The sequence below is a fragment of the Vidua macroura genome, chromosome 1 (assembly GCF_024509145.1).
Source record: "Vidua macroura isolate BioBank_ID:100142 chromosome 1, ASM2450914v1, whole genome shotgun sequence".
Taxonomy (NCBI): Eukaryota; Metazoa; Chordata; class Aves; order Passeriformes; family Viduidae; genus Vidua; species Vidua macroura.
In genome coordinates, this window is record NC_071571.1 from 112,056,951 (window position 1) to 112,077,838 (window position 20,888).

The 20,888-nt window shown below is 42.7% G+C and overlaps 1 protein-coding gene across 2 annotated transcripts in view; it reads left to right on the forward strand.

Moving 5' to 3' along the window:
- The first annotated feature begins 5,703 nt into the window (after positions 1–5,703).
- Positions 5,704–20,888, forward strand: part of MAPRE2 (microtubule associated protein RP/EB family member 2) — a 97,412-nt gene continuing 82,227 nt past the window's right edge. The window contains exon 1 of one of the 2 annotated variants that reach the window (XM_053973228.1): positions 5,704–5,722. Coding sequence is in view for 1 of the 2 variants with exons in the window: in XM_053973211.1 (XP_053829186.1) it covers positions 15,911–15,982 (72 nt within the window). In the remaining variant the exon portion in view is untranslated. Of the gene's footprint in view, positions 5,723–15,829; positions 15,983–20,888 lie in introns of those variants that run through there. The other variant, XM_053973211.1, reaches the window with a different exon arrangement.

Genomic DNA, 20,888 nt, shown 5'->3' on the forward strand with positions numbered 1-20,888 from the left:
TCTGCACAGTTTGGGGGCCACATGTAGAGGGTGAGGAGACCTTGTAGAATGGCACATTGCCATTAGCAACCTTTTCCACAGAATCAGAGAGTCACAGAATGATTTGTCAGTTTTGCTGCTTTCCAGGAGCAGTACTTCCCACGGTGCTGTAGGGGTACAGGGACCAGCTCCACGCTTGGTTAGGTACTATCTGCCTCCTCTGCTGAGTGCCACAGACAGTGTCTGCTCATCCATCTGCTTCAGTCCCACAGATACCACTATGATCCCATCTCTGGGTAGGTGAAGTTTCCAAGGAAAGAAGATCTTCAGCCTCACTGCTTTTCACATTCTCAACATATTTCCCCCTGATTAGCATCTGGTAGGTCCCAGCAGCTGGGGACTGTCCCCACGCACAGTGGGAATCCTTTTTACACTATAACCACCTTTTGAACAACAACCTCCTGCCGGTCCACTACAACTGCTGGCTAATTTTTCTTTACTGTTGATGACAAGTATTAGATTAATCTTGTAGGGATTTCTTCTTTCCTAACTTATGTAATGACAATCCAATCCAGAAATCCTCCTGGCATTAGGGAAGCAGTCCCTAGCCTTGCAAAAATCTTTCACACTTCACGGACCCAGAGAGATTTAACTTCACGACTTCAGGAACTTGATTAGCCAGGCTCTCACTGATAGAAAACTTCTTCCATCTAATGAAAGACAATCTCAAATACTGAAATTTTAAGGTCAAAGATGAATCAGAAGAGACTGGCTAAGAAGGATTTGTGCACTCCTTTGGAAATTAGTGGTTTGGCATACATTCAAAAAACCATCCTAGTCAGAAAAACAGAAGTGGGCCTGATACATGGTGCATACATAGGGGCTTCCCTGAAAAGGACCTTAATAGATAGCATTGCATAAGTGCTTGTAAAGAACTTGAGTGTAGCATCTATTTTATTTTTTTTTCAAATGTTGCCAATTTCCTTTAAATGAATACATTTATCACCACTATCTGATTATTTCAGAGTTTGAAAAACCCCCTCCCTGGAGAAAACCATTTTAAAAGGCTGCACTTGGGTCTGACCTCATAAAGGGGTCCTAACCCCTTAAATTAAATGCATTCTTAAAACTCATTCATTCATTCTAGTGAGAGGGGATATCAGGGCCATAGAGAGGTTAGAGAAGAGGGATTGCTCTCCAGGGAAGCTGGTAGAGTGGGCAAATATGTAGATACAGCTAAGAACCTAATTTTTAATTCTGGAACTGGGCTGAGACAATTACCACTTAATGCTGCTCTTCCCTGACACAAGCAAGATGAGTGAGGACAGGACCATGCCAAAATGTCCTGCTTTGGCCCTGCTGGAAATAATGAATTTGGATGGCAACAGAAGCAAATGATCATATCTTGTATGGGCTGGGAATTGCTCTATTTGAGCCTGCCTTTGAGAACAGAACACAGAAGGTGATGACCTTGAGTGAGACTTTTCAGACTTAACCCCTAAAAATTTCTATAAAATATTAATAGTGATAGCTGATATATCGCTCCTGTTCCACACACACCAGGTAAAATAGGCTGTGTGTATCCAACCAAACTATTTAATAGCCCACTAAAGCATCTGGGGACTGTTTTATGAAGGCTTTGGTAGAGAAAAGACCTTCTGTAAAAATACCATTCTGTAGATACCAAAGTATCTATCAGATTACCTTGTCAACACAACACAAGTCTCATTCCTTCCCCCTTCCCTCCCTGTGCTTTGCTCACGGTGGCTGCTGGAAAAGAGGTAGCAGAGGCACTGTGTACAGCTGAGACCCCATGGCCTTCAGTGTGCCACACAGGTGTGTGTGCAGGGCAGCGTGATGGTGCACCCCAGGGGACGGTGACAATTTATCTCATTCTTGGGTTTCAGATTAGCCTTCGGGGGTGCAGGGCAGAGTCACCACCTGTGGGCTGCTTAGTGCTTCCTGCCAAACTGGAGGCACCTGGGTTAGAAAGCCAAAAGTAAATAAACATCCCAACGAAGAGAGTAAGGAAATGAGCAAAAGTAAGAGATTATGGTTTCCTGAGGATTTCCTCAGATGGTTCTGGATACCAAGTGGTAAGATTTGGCCAAATGCAACATTTTGTGGGAAATGTGGTTTGGGAGGACAGTTGTTCAGGGGAGAAGAGGGGGGGAAAAAAAAGTCTGAAAAGGTTTTATTCAGGTAGAGTAGAAATTTTGCATGAGGGAAAACCAATTCCTTCAACAGGTTCTACAAAACAACAATATAAGCTAATTGTGACTTTTAGGAAGTGCTATTACTTATCCTGAGACAAATTTGTTTTCTAGATTTTCTCTAAACAAAGGCTGCTGTTATGTATAGGATATGTTGGTTTCAACTCTCCTTTTTTTTTTTTTTAATGGGAAATATCTGACATATTTTGGGATACTGTAAATAAAAAAGAAGTCACTATCCAGGAGTAATGAAATAGTAAATGAAGAAACAGAGAAGCACCTGCAAGTGACAATGCTAAGTTTTATATTCAGATAGATGTATTTACATGGATGTTTAAGTGCATGTCCTTGCTAGAAGACTCAACCACACACTTGGCTTGTACTGTGGGTTTGGTCAGATCCAAATGCTGGCAGAAGAGCACCTAAATCAGTTCTGCATTAGACAGACTTATGTCCCTTTTATTCCTCCTTTAACTGCACTCACTGATGAAGATGATGCAGAGAATTAATTACAGCTATGAAGAATGAAACTGAAAGGGCCATATTCCCTCCTCAGCCATGACCCTGCAGAGGGCTGACATCAAGGAGGTTGCAGGGTCAAAGGAATTCAGGAAAAAGCCTTTGGTAATAAATTCTACTGAGATTATGTCCTGTAACCCAACTGCAACTCTTCAATCAGTGACTGGAGATCGCATGCAAAGAGCTCTTGAAAAACTGAAAGCCGTCGTTTCTTCCTGGAAGCAGAGTGCAGTTGAAGGTGGGTGCACTTCCCTGAGGCTCTGACCAGGTCATGGTTGTATCTGTAGGTGCTTCTCTTGCTGCGTTTGAAGGAAAGCTAGGAAAGCTAGGACCCAGGTGTGTTGCTTTGACCTTTCCTTTGTCAACTTTGAATCACCTTCTGTTTTTTCACTTGCTGCAAAGCAGGTTTTTTTAAGAGATAGCCAACAAACATCCAGTTTTAGAGATGAGATAAATGTTTATTTTAAAAACTGTTTTGGTAGGTAAAGACAGTTTGTCAGCCCAGTCCAGCACCAGCTGCTACTTCTAGCACCATTGGTGGAACATGGCACAAAACCAAACTGGCCACAAACATATTGTTTGCCTGTCCAGGATGCCTGTGATGCTAGGGAATGTGCGTGATCCTAACATCTGTCTGCCAAGGGAAACAAAGTTGACTGCAGAGGGACTATAGCAGCAAGTGACTGTTTTTGCAGCAATGGTTCTTGTGCTCATGCTGATGTTGGTATAAAACAGAAACATGGGAAGTGTCTGAGGGAAGGAAACATGTCAGGATGTCTCACAGACAACAGCCTCCATGTTCTGGGGCTGATAAATCCACAGACCTTACATGGACCTTATTATAAGCCTCTCTATTTTTAAAAGTTCTTGTTTCTGGGCATTCAAAACCTGAAGGCTGTGAGAGATGATATCCATCAGACCAAGCTGTTTAGGCTTAGGAAGTCACAGGTGTGGAAGCACCTGGCCAAAGCTGAGACCAAATACACCTCTCAACCTCTGATGCTAGGAGCCTCAAGCAGTAGAGAGGGACCAGTCAGCACTGACCTGACCACAGGTCCCCTGAGTCAGCAGATTTTGGTGGGAATTTAGACTGGTTGTGCTCATGGGTGAGGTGATTTTTAGCTTGACTCTGTCTCTCGGCTCTGCAGTCTCCCTTCTGCACAACGAAGATTACAACTCCTGAAATACTTAGGCACATGCTGATGGCAAAATCATCCACCAGCGCCTCAAACACTGCTGTGTGGAGTCCCAGAGAAGACCATACAAAAATAGCATATCTTTTGATCTTCAAACTCAGTTAAATGCAGTCTGCAGACGCACTAAAATCCTCTAATTGTTCTGCGGGCACAGAAATAGGTTTTTGTCACTATGACATAAAACAACAGGATTAGGACAAAATTCAGATGTTTTTAGATGAAACAAAACAAAAACAAACAAAAAAAAGCCATAAAATTTCTTTGGTTTTGAGTGGTAGGTTATTAAGGGGCTAACCACTCTGCATTACCTGAGAACACTTATATTTGGTATTCCCCTCTGCTCCCCAAGGGACATCTGTGACCTCATGAGCATACTTGGCCTCCAAGCCCAGCTTCATAGTTTTAGCATCATCTCATCAGCAGCATGGCGCTGTCACTGCTCTTCTGCCATGAAAGATTTAGCTGCCATGAGCCCTACTCTGCACCCTTCAGACCACAGGGTCACTCACTGGTGGTGAATGCCTCTGCACCTCAAATTCAGGCTGAAACTGCTCCTAAAGAAGGGGAGGTGGTCTCTTTTTCCAGCAATGGGAAGGGTTGGAGACTCCATGGGTATCCCTTATGGCAATTTTAGGCTGCCCTTTCTTTCAGTTAATTGGGACAGCAGAGCTGCTGTACCAACTCTGTAAGGGGTCTAGGCATCCCTAGGGACATGGGGGTTCCTTGAAATATGCAGCAGAAGAAGTCCCATAAACATTGGAGAAGAAGCTGAATCCTAGCCCTGCTCCTTCACACAGAGCTGTCCAGAAGGGAATGGCACAATTTCCTCTGACATACATAATCACAGAACAGCTTGGGTTGTGAGGGACTTTCCCCCCCATTTTAAATTTCATCTTCATGTAAATGATGTGTCCTAATATAACTCCTGGGGGAAATACCAGGTGTTATTGCAAGGGCAGTAAGACTCTGCACTATTTCCCTTTTTCCCCAAGCCTTAACTGATAGCTACCCTTACAAAAATAGGAAAAACCATCCTACACAGAGATCACCTCCCCTCAGCATTTATGGCTACATAACACAGAGCTTAACAGCACAAACCACTAGACTCCATGTGGGCAGGGCATGACTAACAGTCCATCTGTGGAGCAAAGAACTAAAGATAGGCCTGACAGCTTCCCTGGCTAGCTCCGTTTCCGAGAGCAGGTGGGACGGTTTTGCCGCAGGGAGTGATTTCGGAGAGCCTCTGGAAATCAGCATCTCCTTCTGCAGAGCCGGCTCTTGCGCTCTGCCCCTCCGGCGGGTCCCACCGGCCTCACAGCCGAGCCGTGGGGATTCAGCCGGCCAAGAGTCGCGATGCTGGAGATGCTTCCCAGCCCCAGCGCCGTCCGACGGGCGCCCCAGGGCCGGCGGCTGGGAAGAAGCCGCGGGGGCTGCACAGTGCCGGGCTGCGCTCCCCTGGGAACCGCCGTGACCCGCGGCTTAACCTTGCACGAAAAGAAAAGTATAAACTAGAAATAATAAGTAAATAAAACCAACAACAAAGTAATAATAATAATAATAATAACAACAGTAACTGCATCCCGGCGCGGGTTGGTGCAGTCGATCCCCAGTGCGTGGCAGCCGCCGGGGCGGGATGCTGTCAGCGGGGCAGGGAAGGGCACTGTCCCGGAGCTCCGCTGCCGTGCCCGGAGCGGTTCCCGTGGCACCTCCCGCGCGGGGCGGAGCGGAGAGGGGCGGGCGGACAAAGCCGGGCTGTCAGCGGGGCGGGCGGGAGAAAGGAAAAGAGGCGGCTGCTGCCGGCGGGGAGCGGAGCAGGTGAGGCGGGAGCCGGGGCCGTGCCACGCTGGCACCGGGAGCGGCCGGGCGCGCCCCGCGGGAGGGGCCCCGCCCCTGGGGGGCTCTGGCGGGGCGGGGGCGGCTTCGTGCGCCCCGGGCGAGCGCCTCGCCCCGCGGGGAACGGGACGGGCGCGATCCCTTCACCCGTGGGCAGCTCGGGGCGGAGGGCGGTGGTGGCCGGCGCTCTGATTCACCCACTGCCTGTGGGGCCGAAAGTACTTTGGGAAAGCAGAGAAGAGCTTACTGCTCCCTGCTCTTAAATTAAAAAAAAAAAAAAAAAAAAAAAGGGAGTGAATTTTCAGCGCTGTGACGGTGCTAAAACAATCTCCTGACTCGAACCGAGTCCGCTAACCTGTGGCAGTGAAGCCGGAAAAATCCCAGGAGTATTATGCTGAGTTGCATCACTTAGAGACTAATTAGTATTTAGCGGGCTGAAGCACCGAGGAGCGTGTTTGTGTGTTTGTTTTGTTGCTGTGAATAGTTGGGAAGCAGGAGAGTTGTTGGCTGGCTCCGTGGTGCGCTGTGTTCATGAATTTAAAATCCTTCGATATATAACCAGTTTGCATGCCCCTGCTGAGCTGCGAGCATCCAAAACAGCTTCTGGTAACGGAGCTTTCCTTCAGTGTGCTGCATGGTAGGAAAGCTTTGTTATGAATAAATCCCATTCCAGGGAAAACACTTAAAAGCCTGATGATTCAGCATGCTGCATCCACTGACCAAGGGTGACAGCTCCTGCGAGGAAGGATGCAGCACTATGGGCAGATACAAACATTACCTGAAGCTACAAGCTTCCCATGCAGTAGTGGCACAAGTGAGTGAGGCTGTGAAAAACACCCCCCACCCCCACCCCACCAATTACTTCCAGTTTTTCATTTTGATCAGCTTCTTCTGTTAATTCAAATGAACAGCCCTCTGGTGCTTTCTGTGGCGAGTGAGTTATAGTCCTTTTTGTACTTGCTTCCCAAAGGGATAGTTGCTTTTTATCTGTGGCCCCAAAGTGTGTAGCAAATGAATTGAGGCTAATAACTTATAGCTGATAACTTAACATAGCAAGAAACCTAGAGCTGTAAAGAAGGTGAAAACTTTTTACAATAAATACTCTGACAATTTTGCTGTGTTTTAAGAGAAGATAAACACTGAGACTGAGATGACATTTGAGAAGTGGAATAGCGGAATAGTATTTCAAACAAAGCCTTATGCAGCTCAAAGGTTATTTTGCTAAGTTGCACTTGCTCTACAAAAGACAATCTCTTTTAAAAGTCAAATGAACCATGTAAAGACTTCTACAGGAACACTATTGCAGGGTGAATCTAGTCAGGCTTCTGACTACTTCAGTGAAGAGCTAAGTATTTAGAAGTATCATCTCAAGGGCATGTTGAGGTATTTATTATTCACCAGCTGTATGAGCAGCTGTACTCACTGTCATGTCAGGATGCCCAAGTCACGAGCTGAATGCACTTCAAATCCTCAGCATACACACACTCTGTGTCTTTTCTCTGAGGTACAGGGACCCCTGCTTTAATCCTTGTTTATGTCTTTACTCACCCAACTGGATGTGCAGGATGGGGCTTTGCCCAATGAGTGAGAAAATACAAAGAGCACAAACTGTCTTTGTCTCACACGGGGTTTGTCAGCAACCACTGCTGAGATTGAATGGCTTCTTGTTAGTGAAACCCTTGCAGTGAAAATCATCCCCAAAGTCCAGGGCAGGAGGGTTAAGACCCCTTGACTCACCTACTGCCTTATCCTGTGGGTGAAGGTTTGAGTTACAGGAAACTCTCCATCTTTCCAAAATCACTCAAGCTTTATGGTACTGCTGCAATAGTGAAGTTTCATACTGTCCCTAGTAGGGAAAGTTGACTGAGATGCTATAAAATCTATTAAGATTCCACCAAGGGCTTCAGAAATGATTAGCAATTGATAAATTTGACTTTTTCTGAAGGTAAGTATGGTTTCTTTCAGTCTGCCTCTAACTTAGCCTACAAAATCCATGTGCTACTTGAGTTTCCTAAGGTGAAAAGATCAGCTTATTAAGGAAGGAAAAGGTCAGGCACAGCAGCAGGTGGGGCAGCCAATGTCTTGCAGGCTTGGTGTGTATAAGACACCTATGCCTTTTGGAGATATTGCAAAGACAGGAAAATACGGATATTTTTCTATGACCTCACTTTGTGAGATGTGCCATGGGAGGGAGGATGGTATAACTTGGCCAATTGTCCTGTCAGGCTGTATCAGAATGCCTGGTGGTCAGATTTGGTCATTCAGTGGTATTTTCTTCTTATTTAAAACTTTTGACATTTGGCCACTTGCCAGGTACCTGTTTGGGTACCTGGAGCTCCTGGAGTTGGTCCAGCAGAGGGGTATGAAGATGATTAAGGAGCTGGAGCATCCCTCTGATGAGGAAAGGCTGAGGGAGTTGGGCCTGTTCAGCCTTGAGAAGAGAAGAGAAGACTGAGAGGGGACCTCATCCGTGTCTGTAAGCATCTGGTGGAAGAGTGTCAAGAGGATGGGACCAGGCTCTTCTTAGTATGCCAAGCAATAAGACAAGAGGCAATGGGCAGAAACTGATGCACAGGAAGTTCCACCTGAACATGAGAAAGAACTTCTTGTCTGTGCAGTGGCTATGCACTGGGACAGATTTCCCAGACAGGTTGTGGTGTCTCCCTCACTGAGAGACTGACTCAAGAATTGGATGCAATACTGCACCATGTGCTTTAGGATGGCCCTGCTTGAGCAGGGATGTAGGACCAGCTGGCCACTGTGGTGGTTTTCCAGCCTTGCCCCTCCTGTAATTTTGTTTCTGTGGTTCTTGAAAGTTAAATCCTCCTATAGAATGCCCCTTCCTCTGAGAAGCAAAAGGGTGTCTTGTGTCATCACTATTGCTTCTCAGGCAGGAGAAGCTTCCTGTCCACAGGGGCAGCAGGCATCACTTCCTTGGGAGGACATAAAGTCTGTCTCAAGTGCATTGGAAAAAACCTATGCATTGATGATGCTGACTGGTAGTCATGGGCTGGGATAGTTATTTCAGCCTTATGGTGTTGTTTGCAATGGCCTCTATTAGTTTTACTGGTATTCTAAATTTAAGGCCCCTCTCTGATGATAGAGCTCTCAAATCAGGTTTCTTTCAGCTCTTAGAAATCCAAGTATTCTCAGCTATTTGTCATCTGGCTATCTGGCATTTTCCTGTATTATTTTTGAACATTCTTCCAAATGCCAGTGAAACATTAGGAGGAGATAAAAACCAAATTATATCCCCTCCACCACACTACACCCACCCTTCCAAATGGATAACCACAATAATTTATTGTTGTGGTTTAACCCCAACAGGCAATTAAGTACCATGCAGCAGCTCACTCCCTGCCCCTGCAGTGGATTGGAAAGAAAAAGTAAACCTTATGGTTAAGAACAATGTAAGGTTTGAAACAAAATATAGTAATAATAGCATACCACTAATATTAAATATGCTGTCCTCACTGTGCACCCTCCTGAATTCTTCTGTGTCTCCTCACTTGCAGAGTAAGAGACACTGAAAATCCTTGACTTTGGGTAAGCACTACTTAAGAATAGCTTAAGAATAGACAACACATCTGTGTGTTTTCAACATTATTCTCATACTAAATCCAAAAAACAGAGCACAGTACCAGCCACTAAGAAGAAAAAGAACTGTGTCCTGCCCAAACAGGGACATTTAATAATTTTTGGGGCTTTCAAAATTACAAAAACTTTGGCTGAAACATATAATTCGAATTTACCTTACAATAGCTTTTATCATGATCGTCTTTCCCTTAAGCCTTGCAACACTGAAACCTTAATACAGTATTTTTTTTTTTAATAGCTTAATTCCAAAAGAGGGAGAAACATTAGACTAATGCAATTAGGTGAGTGGAATGCATTTTCCCTCGGGCAGCTCTGGGGAGTGATACTATATCATGTTAAAAACTGCAAGTGGTTGTGTCAGACCGAGTTGGGCTGGGCAGATGTTGGCATGAAGCATGGGAGGGGGAACTGCAGCCGATGCAGAGTCCCAGTGGGAGCATGCTGAGTCAATGAGGGCCCAAAAAACAACTCTGTCATGACGGCACACACGGCGATGTTGGGTGAAGTTTAAGTGAGATTGTGAGCCTTTCAGCACCTTTATGTATATTATTTATTTTACTGCAGGTACAGGTACACGTGTGTATATAAAAGTCGGTGTTTTGGCCCAGGTCCTCTGAGCAAAGCCACAACTGCTAATGTGAAATCCTTGCAGTTTCAGTGGGGCTTGATTTGTCACTGATGGAAAGGTGAGGGAATGTGGGCAATTCCCTGTACAGCTTTTGCCACATGGATCATGCAGATCCTCTCTGCTGACAGCCTCCACTACATCTGTCTCCAGGAGAAGTGAACCTGAAAACTGAACTCTAGCAGAGCAATGGGTGCTCTCAGGGCAGCAAGAGAAACTGGTGTTTAGTCTGCCTGCAGGAAAGGTGGGGAAAGAGCAGTGACTTGTCTTCTACCTTTTGGAAAGTCAGATGACAGGAAAGGGTGCTGGCAGCAGGGTTCAGGAGTGGGGAGAGGAGAATGCAAAACCTGAACTGCTGGGAAAGGATCCCAAAAATAAGAATGTTCTAGGAAAGGTGTCAGGGAAAGCATTTATCATATTATTTTTTAATTGGATCTCAGAACAGTTTCATGTTGTGTTTGTCCCCAGCGAGCTGGAGCGCAACCCCGGCGCGCAGTCGCAGGGCAGACAGGATTAAGGCACAGACCTGCTCTGGGAGCAGTGCCCAGTGTCAGCAGCCAGCAGCAGGGCTGACCTGTGCTATTTATATTATAGCCATGAACAAAAAGTGTTTTAAAAGGACCGAAGGAAAGCAATCCTGCTAACAGAGCCCCTCAGCAAGAGAATAGCTTCACAAGGGGGAAGTATGCTCAGATATGATTAGCAACTGCCGCCCTAAAGAGGGGACAGTTCTTCACAGTGGTCCAAAAAGATGCCCAATGGTAATGAGGAGGAGAAGGACATGTAGTACAGAAGATGAAAACATGACAAAATTTGGGGGGAGAGCTTCAGTGATCTTGGTTGAATGCCTCCTCAGTCCTAGAAACTCTTCTCTTGTGCTGAAGAGTTTTACAGTCAGCCGGCTTCATTCCCCTGAGCCTTTGAAAGCCCCAGATGTCAAATTTGTCCTATTTAAAAGTCTAGAAATGATTCTCTTAGTAGAAGCTTAGTCTTTAACCTGGTCTCTTCTGAGAATGGCTCACCATGTTACTTTTCCCCTTTCTGTGAAGAAGCCAGTAGCATTTCTTCAGCAGAGCAATTTCAGATATTGAGTACACCATTTATTTGATAAAAAATGATAAAATTAGTAGGGTCCTAACACTGGATAATCTACCATACACATAAATGTAAACTTTCAGGTTGGTCTAATTACCAATGCCAAAGCACATAAATATATCAAGTTGTCAGAAAATACAAATACTGCATAAATTTGACAGGTGAGAAGGATGTAACAATACAGGTCTATCAGCTGTAAGCTTCAGACACCTAAATTGTTTTAATCTAGTACATCTTGATAGAATCGTTAAAGTCCGCAGGGGAAATGTGTCTCTCATCTCTCTGCATCATTGGTTTGTACAACATGCAATGTGAAATGGCTGAATATCTTCTCAAGCTGCTACTTATAGAGGAGTTTTATTAAAATAGGCTTTGATCTGGTAACCATTTTATGCCTCAATTAATCCTGGGTTGAATACAGAGTAGTAACAATCTCTTCAGAGAGCTTGAATGACACCGCAAGTAAAGCGTATTACGTTTTATCACAGGAAAACAACGTGTTTTGTTTGACATTACTATATTCAGACTGAGTAGAAACATGCATTCTGGAAGCTTCTTTGCAATATGGCACTTGAAACTGACCTTCGATCTCATGACTCGTCTCTGCTGGGAATGTGGCATCCCTTACAGTTCTGGATCCAAGAATATTTGTGAGCCAGACGCAAAAACACAGACTAAGAAGCAAAATGGAAGAAATAGATTAAGACCTCTCTTGATTTCCATCAGAGTCCAGAATTCTTCATGTCTGATAGAAGTTCAGAAGACACTGTCTTGCAGGAGAACCTGCAAATGCAAATATTGTTTGGCAGTGTTTAAGTCTTGTGGATTTAACGGCCAAATAAACACATTTCCAAGCACCTGCAAGTATTGTCTGCTGTGTGTTGTAAAGTTGGAAATGGCTCCTTGGCAGATGGCATGAGCACATAGTTAGTATTAATAGACCCATACACAAGGAGAACAGGGGACTTCTGTTTGTAATTAAGCTAATCACAGAGGCAGCAGAGAGCTCCTGCCTCATCACTTATCATTGCTTAAATTCCCACTACCAGACTGCACCAACAGGGCAAAGAGTTTCCTTGGCATTTGATGCTCCCCAGTATCATGTGCTTTGGGTTTTCCCTGGAGTTGTAAGTAGGCAGGGTAGGACATTCCACTCATTGAGCTCTGTTCTGCTTCAACAGGTTAGTCTGCAGGTCTGCTATAGAGCTAAATGATTGCCAAACAATTGGGTATTTAAATCCACCAACCCAAAGTGTGCAACATATACAGAATAACACTTAAAGCTGTTAATTTAGTTCTTTTCTACTAGCTTTTGCATCTTTTTCTTGCAGCTCAAGTTCTCAGACATTATTAATTGCAGTAACTTTTTATAGTCAGTGTTGCTCCTTTCAACTCCATTAACCCTTTAATTCCCTCATGAATTTTGGTGTCAATCATAATAATGGGAAATATTATCAAAAGAAAGCAGGAAATTTAGAGGTAAAAGAGACTAGGTATTGACAATTGGTTGTGAATATCTCAAGTCTCATTAACAAGCCCTAGAAATTTTCTAGGAATATACATTTCTGTAGAAGAAGGGCTTATGAGGGGGCAGCTGAAACCAGTCTGGGGAATTTCACAGGAAAATTGCATTTGGTGAAGTTTTGAACAGCAGCTCTAGGTAGGCTGTCTCTTGGAAGACCTTTGAAGTGCAGATTAAATAATTCCAGATGATGGCAAAGAACTTTGTTAAGAAAACAAAAGATCTGGGCTTTGAGCCACTTCAGGGTAGTTGGTTTTGTGCCTGGAAAGAACCTTGCATCCACGCACTGCTGATCTCAGGCTGCTCCTGTGGAGTGCCCCTTTCTTTCTTATCTTACAAGATGATCTTATAAGATTTTTCACATTCTTTATCCGTGATGCATCCTGACTTCACCGCAAAATTGGCAGTAATTCTATTCTGTCAGTTTGTTTTTTTAATTTCCTCTGGCCTTTGCCTGAAAGGATGTCCCGCTTTTCGTAGTAACAGAAGAGATCGTAGAATGGTTTGGGGTGGAAAGCACCAGTAAAGGTTACCTAGTTCCAAGCCCCCATCCCTGGGTGGCCTTGGACCACCAGTCTTGGACCAACAGTAAACACACTGACTGATTGTGCCACAGATACTCCCCACTCTGCTTGCTGTGCACCTGAACCCCACCTTTTACCAGGCAGAGCCTTGGTTGCTGTTTGACAACTCTCTTGTTTCCCAGCCTGGCCCTGGGTTCAGTAGGAAAGAGGTACCACAGGTTAGCCTCAGCCCAGCTGTGCAGCAGAGCCAGAAAATGCTGTGCTTGATCAAGGGGAATGAGAAGCAGCCTCTGCATTCAGAGGTTGAACATGCTGCTTTATTAAACCAAGAGCTTCTGATCCAGGGGGACCATGAAGAGAAGAGAGGGGACTACAAAACCAATCAGGACTAAAACTCAGTCGTAAGTTTTCCCCTGAATGCGAAATGTCAGCAGGCAGATAAATTCTATACTTTAAAACATTGCTTCCTCACTAGATACAGGCAGATTTAGAGGAGGTCTTGTAACTATTCTTGCTCAGGAAAGCAAAATGTGGTTTTAAGACTGGCCTTTGTATGCCTGGAAGAAGCTGGCAACAGCAAGTGACATTATCAGTACAGGTACTGCTGAAGTGCCTCCTCAGTAAAGACCAACCTACCAGCCCCTTGCTTGCAGGTGTGTACTCACCTCTCCTGCTTTTGGCTGCTAAAATCTGGTCAACTAAGTTTTAGCAATTTCCTCTGGTTATAATGGTAAAAAGTGTGATTACATTTACAGCTGCATGGTGCTGTGTTTATGCTTATGTTTATGACATGCTAGTACTCCTATCCTGATTTCTGGTCTTGCTCATCTCCTGTGATATTCCTCCTCCTTTCACCCACACCTGCAGATTTCCCCATTTTGTCTGGCAACATCAATTCAAAAGAAGGGATAACTCAACCAAGAATGTCAGAACTGACTGACTGTTTAGTCAGTCATTGCTGAAGTGGAAAGAGAGGAAGCTGGCCCAGAGAAAGCACCTCTGCTAGAGGACCTCACAGATAGGAAGGAAAATGAGATTGTCTCAATTTCTCACAACTCTGCATTTCAGTTGAACTGCTTTCTTTTCTCTCGCATGCTCTGTTTAATTTGTGAACTCACTCAAAACTTACAATTTCCTCAGAATCATCAGACTTTCTATAAGGAGTAGAACTGTTTCATTAGCCTTGGAGAATGCTGCAGAATTTTTTTATTCACATACAATAGAACACGAGATTACAGACTTCCTGCCACAGCAAGAGACATAGGTATCTCTGTCCTTTGAATATGGATTTTAAAGTCAAAGATGCTTTTATCCTGCCTGCAGAAGTACAAAAGCAGTGAAAAATGAATGCTGTCGTTTATTATGCAACATTCCTTGTTGCAATAAATGTGGGTTTCTTCCTTCATCTGACATCTGGGAGTGTCTAATACTGAAGTAAAAGTTCCACATGGATATATATTTTTTAAAGACCAGTTAGCATTTTTGGACAGAAATGGCCTGGTACTGTGAAAAGCGATGGACCTTCTTCTTTTAATACTCTTTAAAGTTGAGGTTTGGCCCAAGTCACTAATTCTCAAGAAAATACCTCTGCTCTTTGTATCAAGATGGAACAATCACTTCAACTTAAATACAGGAAATGTTGGGTATAATAGTCATTATTTGCACAGATCTTTTTAACAAGTACATAATTTCCTAATCGCTCCCTTGAAAGCAAACCCAGATGACAGAAGCATAGTTGAACTCCTGCCAAACACCTCAAGAACTCTAATTTCACACTCAGCCTCCTTCAGGAGTGCCATGATAACCTCAACTATTCAGTGAAAAATAAACCCCAAATTTAAGCCCTATGTTTATAGTTCGTCATACTTGTACCCTTGAAAACAAAAAAAAAACCTATCAGTTGGAATAGTACAAAAAATTAAGAAACAAGAGTGCAGCCACCTAGATGTGTTTTCATTACACACCAAGGCAATATAAAATTCTGCAGGCAATATTGTCTTAGTGGCAACATCCTAATCCATCACCCCATCCACTTGAATTAGGCCTTGAGAGGAAAGAAAGTTGAGGGATTTTAAAATATAGAGTACTTGGAGGACTAAAGAACATATTGTAATTTTTATTGGTGGTCACTCTGTAGAGAAGGCATGTGTGATTTAATGAGTCATGCAAAGGGCTTTGATGTTGCATCATCTTCATTCTGTAAGTGATGAAAACAAGAGCCTTCACTGGTGGTGGAGGCTTGTCTTGAGGTGATGCAACTGGAAGATGCTGCAAGTTCATAGATATGCTACTTTTCAATATAATGCATCTCTAATACCAAAAAACACTCAAAGCTGATAGACTTCTCTCAGGTTGTTACAATACTGCTTTTAAAAAGCAAGCAATTGAGCAAGTTCACCCACCACGTGGTTGTAGACCACGTTGCAGGAACTGCAAATATGGGAGACAAATTTAATTTTGTCTACATTTTCCCCATCAGCTTGTGAAACTGTCAACTAGTTACCTACTTAAGGAAAAGAAAAAACAACCCCAAAACAGCACAGGAGTAGTTGATAAAATTATTATATTGCTTCAGAGAAGATTGTGGATTTGTTTTTTTGTTTTTTTTTTTTTTTTTGTTTTTTTTTTTTTTTTTTTTTTTTGTAGGATTTCTAAATAGGATGAAAGGTGGAGCTAGTCATTTAGCCACACCCATGGTGAGGTTTATAAAGGGAGGTTATCAAAGGGAAGTTCTGTTCTACCAGTGTATGACAACAGGCAGTTTTATTTAACAGGTTTTTGTCTTAAAAAATAATACTAATCCTACCATGTCAAAGCTTCTTAAAGGTTCCCGTACTGGAGATACTCCTCTAAATGAACCTTTGAGACAGCAAGGAAAGGTAAGTCATGGGGTCTGCTTTACTACCTTAATTCCTTTTTTACACCCAATATTTCTCTGTCAGAGAATGGAGTATTAATGTAATTTCAAAGGTCTGTATTTTCTCTGCCATTTGTGATTGAAGTTTTTGTTCTCTATAACTTTGTAATCCTCTATCATTAAGTCAAATGGAGAAAAAGCTGCCTTAAAAAAACATCCCCAAAACTGGAGAGGTTGTTCTTTGTCCTAGGGTAGTTATGATTTCAAGACTGATGACTTTGAGGACTAATTTGCACCACCTGGCCTCAACACTGAGGTTAATGTGGCTGTTGTAATTGTGCTGCTGTTTGTCAGTCATACCAATATTAACTTCTCAAGCAGACAAATAAAAGATATGCTATGCTTTATTGCACAATTGCTGTGACTTAGTCATTAGACTTTTTGATACACCCAAAAAGTCTGCTATAATTTTAGGTTTCTACTGTATCACAATTTCCTTATATATACATGCACAGGATTGCTTAAGAGTTACTCTGTTCAGCAGAGGCCTTGTGAGTGCCAGTGCATGTCCCTCTGTGAGATCAGGTGCTATAAAAGTTTGTTTGCTTTTGAACACAGGTGTTAACGTTGGTACAATAATTCTGAGGACAAGACTGTATCAGTTTACAAGATGTCTGGATGAAATCTTTCAGAGTCTTCTACTGAAGTCAAATGCAGTGTATTAAAAAGTGATCACAGCAATGCAGGGTGTGTAGCATGGATGTGGCAAGAACACTGGTCAGCATAAAAAATACCTCTCTCATTACACTGTTTACCTAGCTCTGGGTTTATTACTGGTGTGGTGATAAAGCAGAACTGTGAGGAATTGGAGAGAGGGAGATGAACCTTAAAAGTGCTTTTTAGGAGCTCCTTTCAGGCTTCTGGGAAACTGGAAGGAAGTGTGGATGGACTTCTTTGAAAACTTAATGTGCAACCAGATACAAGTGTCTTAACTTTCTTCTCCAATTACTTTATCTGTACGTAACTAGATCAGAGAAGAGTAGTAAGTTTCCTTTTATAAGCCTTCAATACAGAAAGAGTAGAAGTCACTAACATTTTTTCTTACTAATTGCATGCAAAACATGGGAATATTTGAAGGTCACTAGTGTACCAGTGCTCTGAGCATATTCTGGAATAACTAGCATGGGCTACAGAAATAATCAAAGTAATGTTTTCCACAAAACTGGTGCTCTTGATGGGTTCTCTTTTTCAAGGTATAAACAAAAATGTGAATGAATGTATTGGCACAAGCTGACTGATGGTGTCTTGGGGAAAATGTCATGATGCAAGCTGGAGAGACTGTCACAGCATTTTGACTTTGCGTAATTAGTAGATGTGAGAAAATAAATGCATTTGATAAATACATTTGAATACACACATTTTCTACCTTGATAATGCTGTGGCATTTCTTTGGAGCTTCTGCTGTCAATGTTAAACTTGTAGGATGCTTAACTTGAGTAGTGTGGTCATTTCTGCTGCCTACCATATGTTTTCACTGATATGCAGCCAATTGTGGCTGTGCTGGATTGTGATGAGAAGAGTCTTGTTTGACAGCATAGCATCTCCTGCAAGGGCAGGCCCTTGGCTTTATCCTCTGCCATTCTTCCGGGAGGTTGACATGCTGTGCTTACATTGTTCCTAGCTATTTTTAAGTGCATTGCATTTATTTTAAGTAACTTATGTTGATTAAACTTTAAAAAAATACTTGCTGATATCTCTTGCTGTACTAGTACAGTAGATTGGGGAGATGAAGGAGGAGGAAAATACTGTTAATACTGGCAGAGAGTCTTAGGTGTCTCTATTTTTGGATACTTTTGGATGGGTTTTCTGGATCAGGGAAAAAGTTGAAGCTTTTTCAAATGTGTGATGCAGAGTTACTTACTTTTTGACATCATTACACAGCTTAACATCTTTGTAAATTTGGTCATCTCCCGAGCAGGGATTAAAGTGACTTGGAAAGTAATAATTGTGGAATACTTATCTGGCATAATTCTGGCACCTGCTATTCAACACAAATGACTGAAGTGACACTGACTGTCCTGTGGCTGATTACTTATTTTATTTGATAAATTTAGATAAGTCTTCAAAAGGCTACTTTTGAGTAGCCAAGCTACAAGCCTTTGGGTGCCACCTTCCTTTTCTGATTTGATTTTTGGAGCCACTTATGTACTAAATGCAGGAAGACTTCTTGGTGGTGAGCTGAATAATTAGGAGACGGATGGCCAATGGCAATCTGTTGTAACTTCCTTGAGGCAGTGTATGAAGACTGCCACTGACAGAGGCATTACCTTGACATGGTATTCCATTAGTCCCTTCACGTTTCAAAGCTTCTGCTGTCAGAAGATTTAAGCAGAAAATTCAGCATATATAGGTGAATATAAAGTCCATTTTACCTCTACTGCTGAGAAGACCCAAGCTGACCCTGCTCAGCTGCATGCCTTACTGCTTTATGGAGTCCTCTGTTCAAATGTTATTTATTTAAATAGTGGGATCCTTAAATCAGAATGCTCTACAGATATTAAAATAACTGCAGTTTCTTTAACATTATTTGATGCACTTAAGTAATGTATTTTTTCTCAGGGCAGTGCTGTCAGAGGACAGAGACAGCTGGCTTTTTTTTTTTTTTGCCCTAGTTTAGTTGCAGTCAAACCAACTTTCTAAGTTTAAACAGAAAGACCTGTAGACTTGCAATTTTTCAGGTTTTGTCCACCTGACAATCATGCATATAGGCAACAATTTCCAACACAAGGATGACTGAAATTCAGCTCCTTTGTGTAAGCTGGAAGGGGAGTTGCAAAGGACATGGTGTACAATAAAAACTCTGCTTAGGTAACTGAGATCTAAATAATAAACTGAGAAAGAAATATAACTGCCAGTCAGATGTCACTTGATGTCACTGAAACAAAGTTTTTGAGGTGTGTTTGTAAAATGCTTGAAGCCTACATCAGGTAAAGGATTTGCTTAATATCCTGTGTATGGCTTTAGGATGATGTATTGTCTCTGCTGCAGCAAAAATCTTTCACTGGGATGCAGGGGCTACAGGCAACATGTGATCATGGTAGAAAACCAGATAGAGAAATCCTATGATGGGCTTGTCAGATGACAGATGAACTTACTCTGTAGCTGTGGAACAACAAGAAACGTTTGTCTGACGGATGGCAGTGATATCTCTGGTCTCCCTTTGAAAGGAGCGCCTAGCTACTGGTACAGTCCCGTCCATTAAAACAATGTGGCACTAAGGGATTGATGATGCTTTGTTGCAGCATTCACTGGGTGCTACTGCAAGAAATTTGAAGTGCTGCCTTCTGATTTGTGACAGTGAAGGTCTTATTTCAGGTTTTATTGGTTTCAGTGATACATAATAAATCATAAATAAAATGTGTCTGTTCTGCAGTAGCCTAACTGTACCCATTTAAATCCACTAAATGGATTGCTGGTACAGGATATACAGCCTCTGAGTTTCCTGTATATGTCCTGCTGTACGGTGTGGTGTTATTATATGTGTTTTTTTTTTCTTGATTAAACTGTTTAAAACTTGAAATTGCAAGTAAAGACTTGTTCAGAATTACGTCTGAGGTAAAACTGAAAGGTATTTCTGCTTTACTTGTAGCCCTGAGCATATGGGTTGGTCCTGGAAGGGGCTGGAGAGCCCACTCAGAAGTAACCAGTGGGAGCTGAGTGTCAGCCTGTATGCAGCAGGGCCTGAGCTTCACGGGGGAACCACACACTCTTTTATATGAGCTTAAGTGAGGTGTTAGGGGCTTCCAGCCCACAAAACTGATTTTATTAGAACATAAAAATAAATGTGAGGGGAAAAAAGCACTTACCAACAGGTAGGTGGGATTAAAGCTCCTTAATAATATATACCTTCCATGCCCTGTGTATCCTGTGCCGGAGGGTCCTTTCTTTCTATCTTTTCTAGCTGACTAATTTTGTGACTTTTGATTGTTGTTGATTGTTTGTGACTTCTGAAGTTGAAGAAATTTTGTGCTGTCTCCAGTTTATTTCCACTTCTTGTTGAGTTTGCCTTTTGGTTCAAGTCCCTGGCACAAGCCCAGTACTTTGCTCAGGCATCTCCCATTGTCCACTTGTACATCCCATTGAACACGGAAGGGTTTCACTCCCAGCTCACCCCATGGAGTGCACTCACAGCAGTTAAATAAATAGCTCTGTGTGTGTATAAACATAAAACCTCTTTGAGTTGGATTCTCTTGCCATGCTTCAGGATGCCTTTCTGTTCATATCAAGCACAGACAGGGCCATTTCTCTAGGATGGGGACTGGCAAAACAGTGACCTTATTTCAGTTAAAAAAAAAAAAAAAAGACTATAAAAGAAGCAGTAACTTGTGTTCCTGGACTTATTGAGTTCTTAGTGTCAGAGAAATGTTACATTGGCTTGAACATCCTGTTTTTCTGCCTGGAATAGTAGGGGAAAGAACACAACACTTCAAACAAGAAAGGCTGTAAGCATCTCTACTGAATAAGGAAAGCAGGAGTGTTCCTGGGATTAGAAAATACTGTACTTCCCAGGGTAGCATCATGTCACCTGGTTAAAGCTGGGGCAAGTTCAGTTGTATTTTTCTTTACATGTCTTTTATGTCCAAATATATTGATAATTTTCATATACTGGAAATTAAACTTCAGCATCAATTTGTCATCAAACAGGGGTATGAAAGCTAAACCCTGACATCTTGTCTTGGATTCAGCAGTTTCTCACAACCAACACTTCATGCTGAGGGAACAGAACAACGCTGAAGTAAAATGATGTGCTTGTGCTTTCGACAGGCAAAAGGCATTTAGTTTGATAAGGTGCCAAACAGTGTCACTTGAGAGTGTTGTAAAGACTTCCAGCTGTCTTGCATATTCTAACTAACTCTCTGGGTGACTTG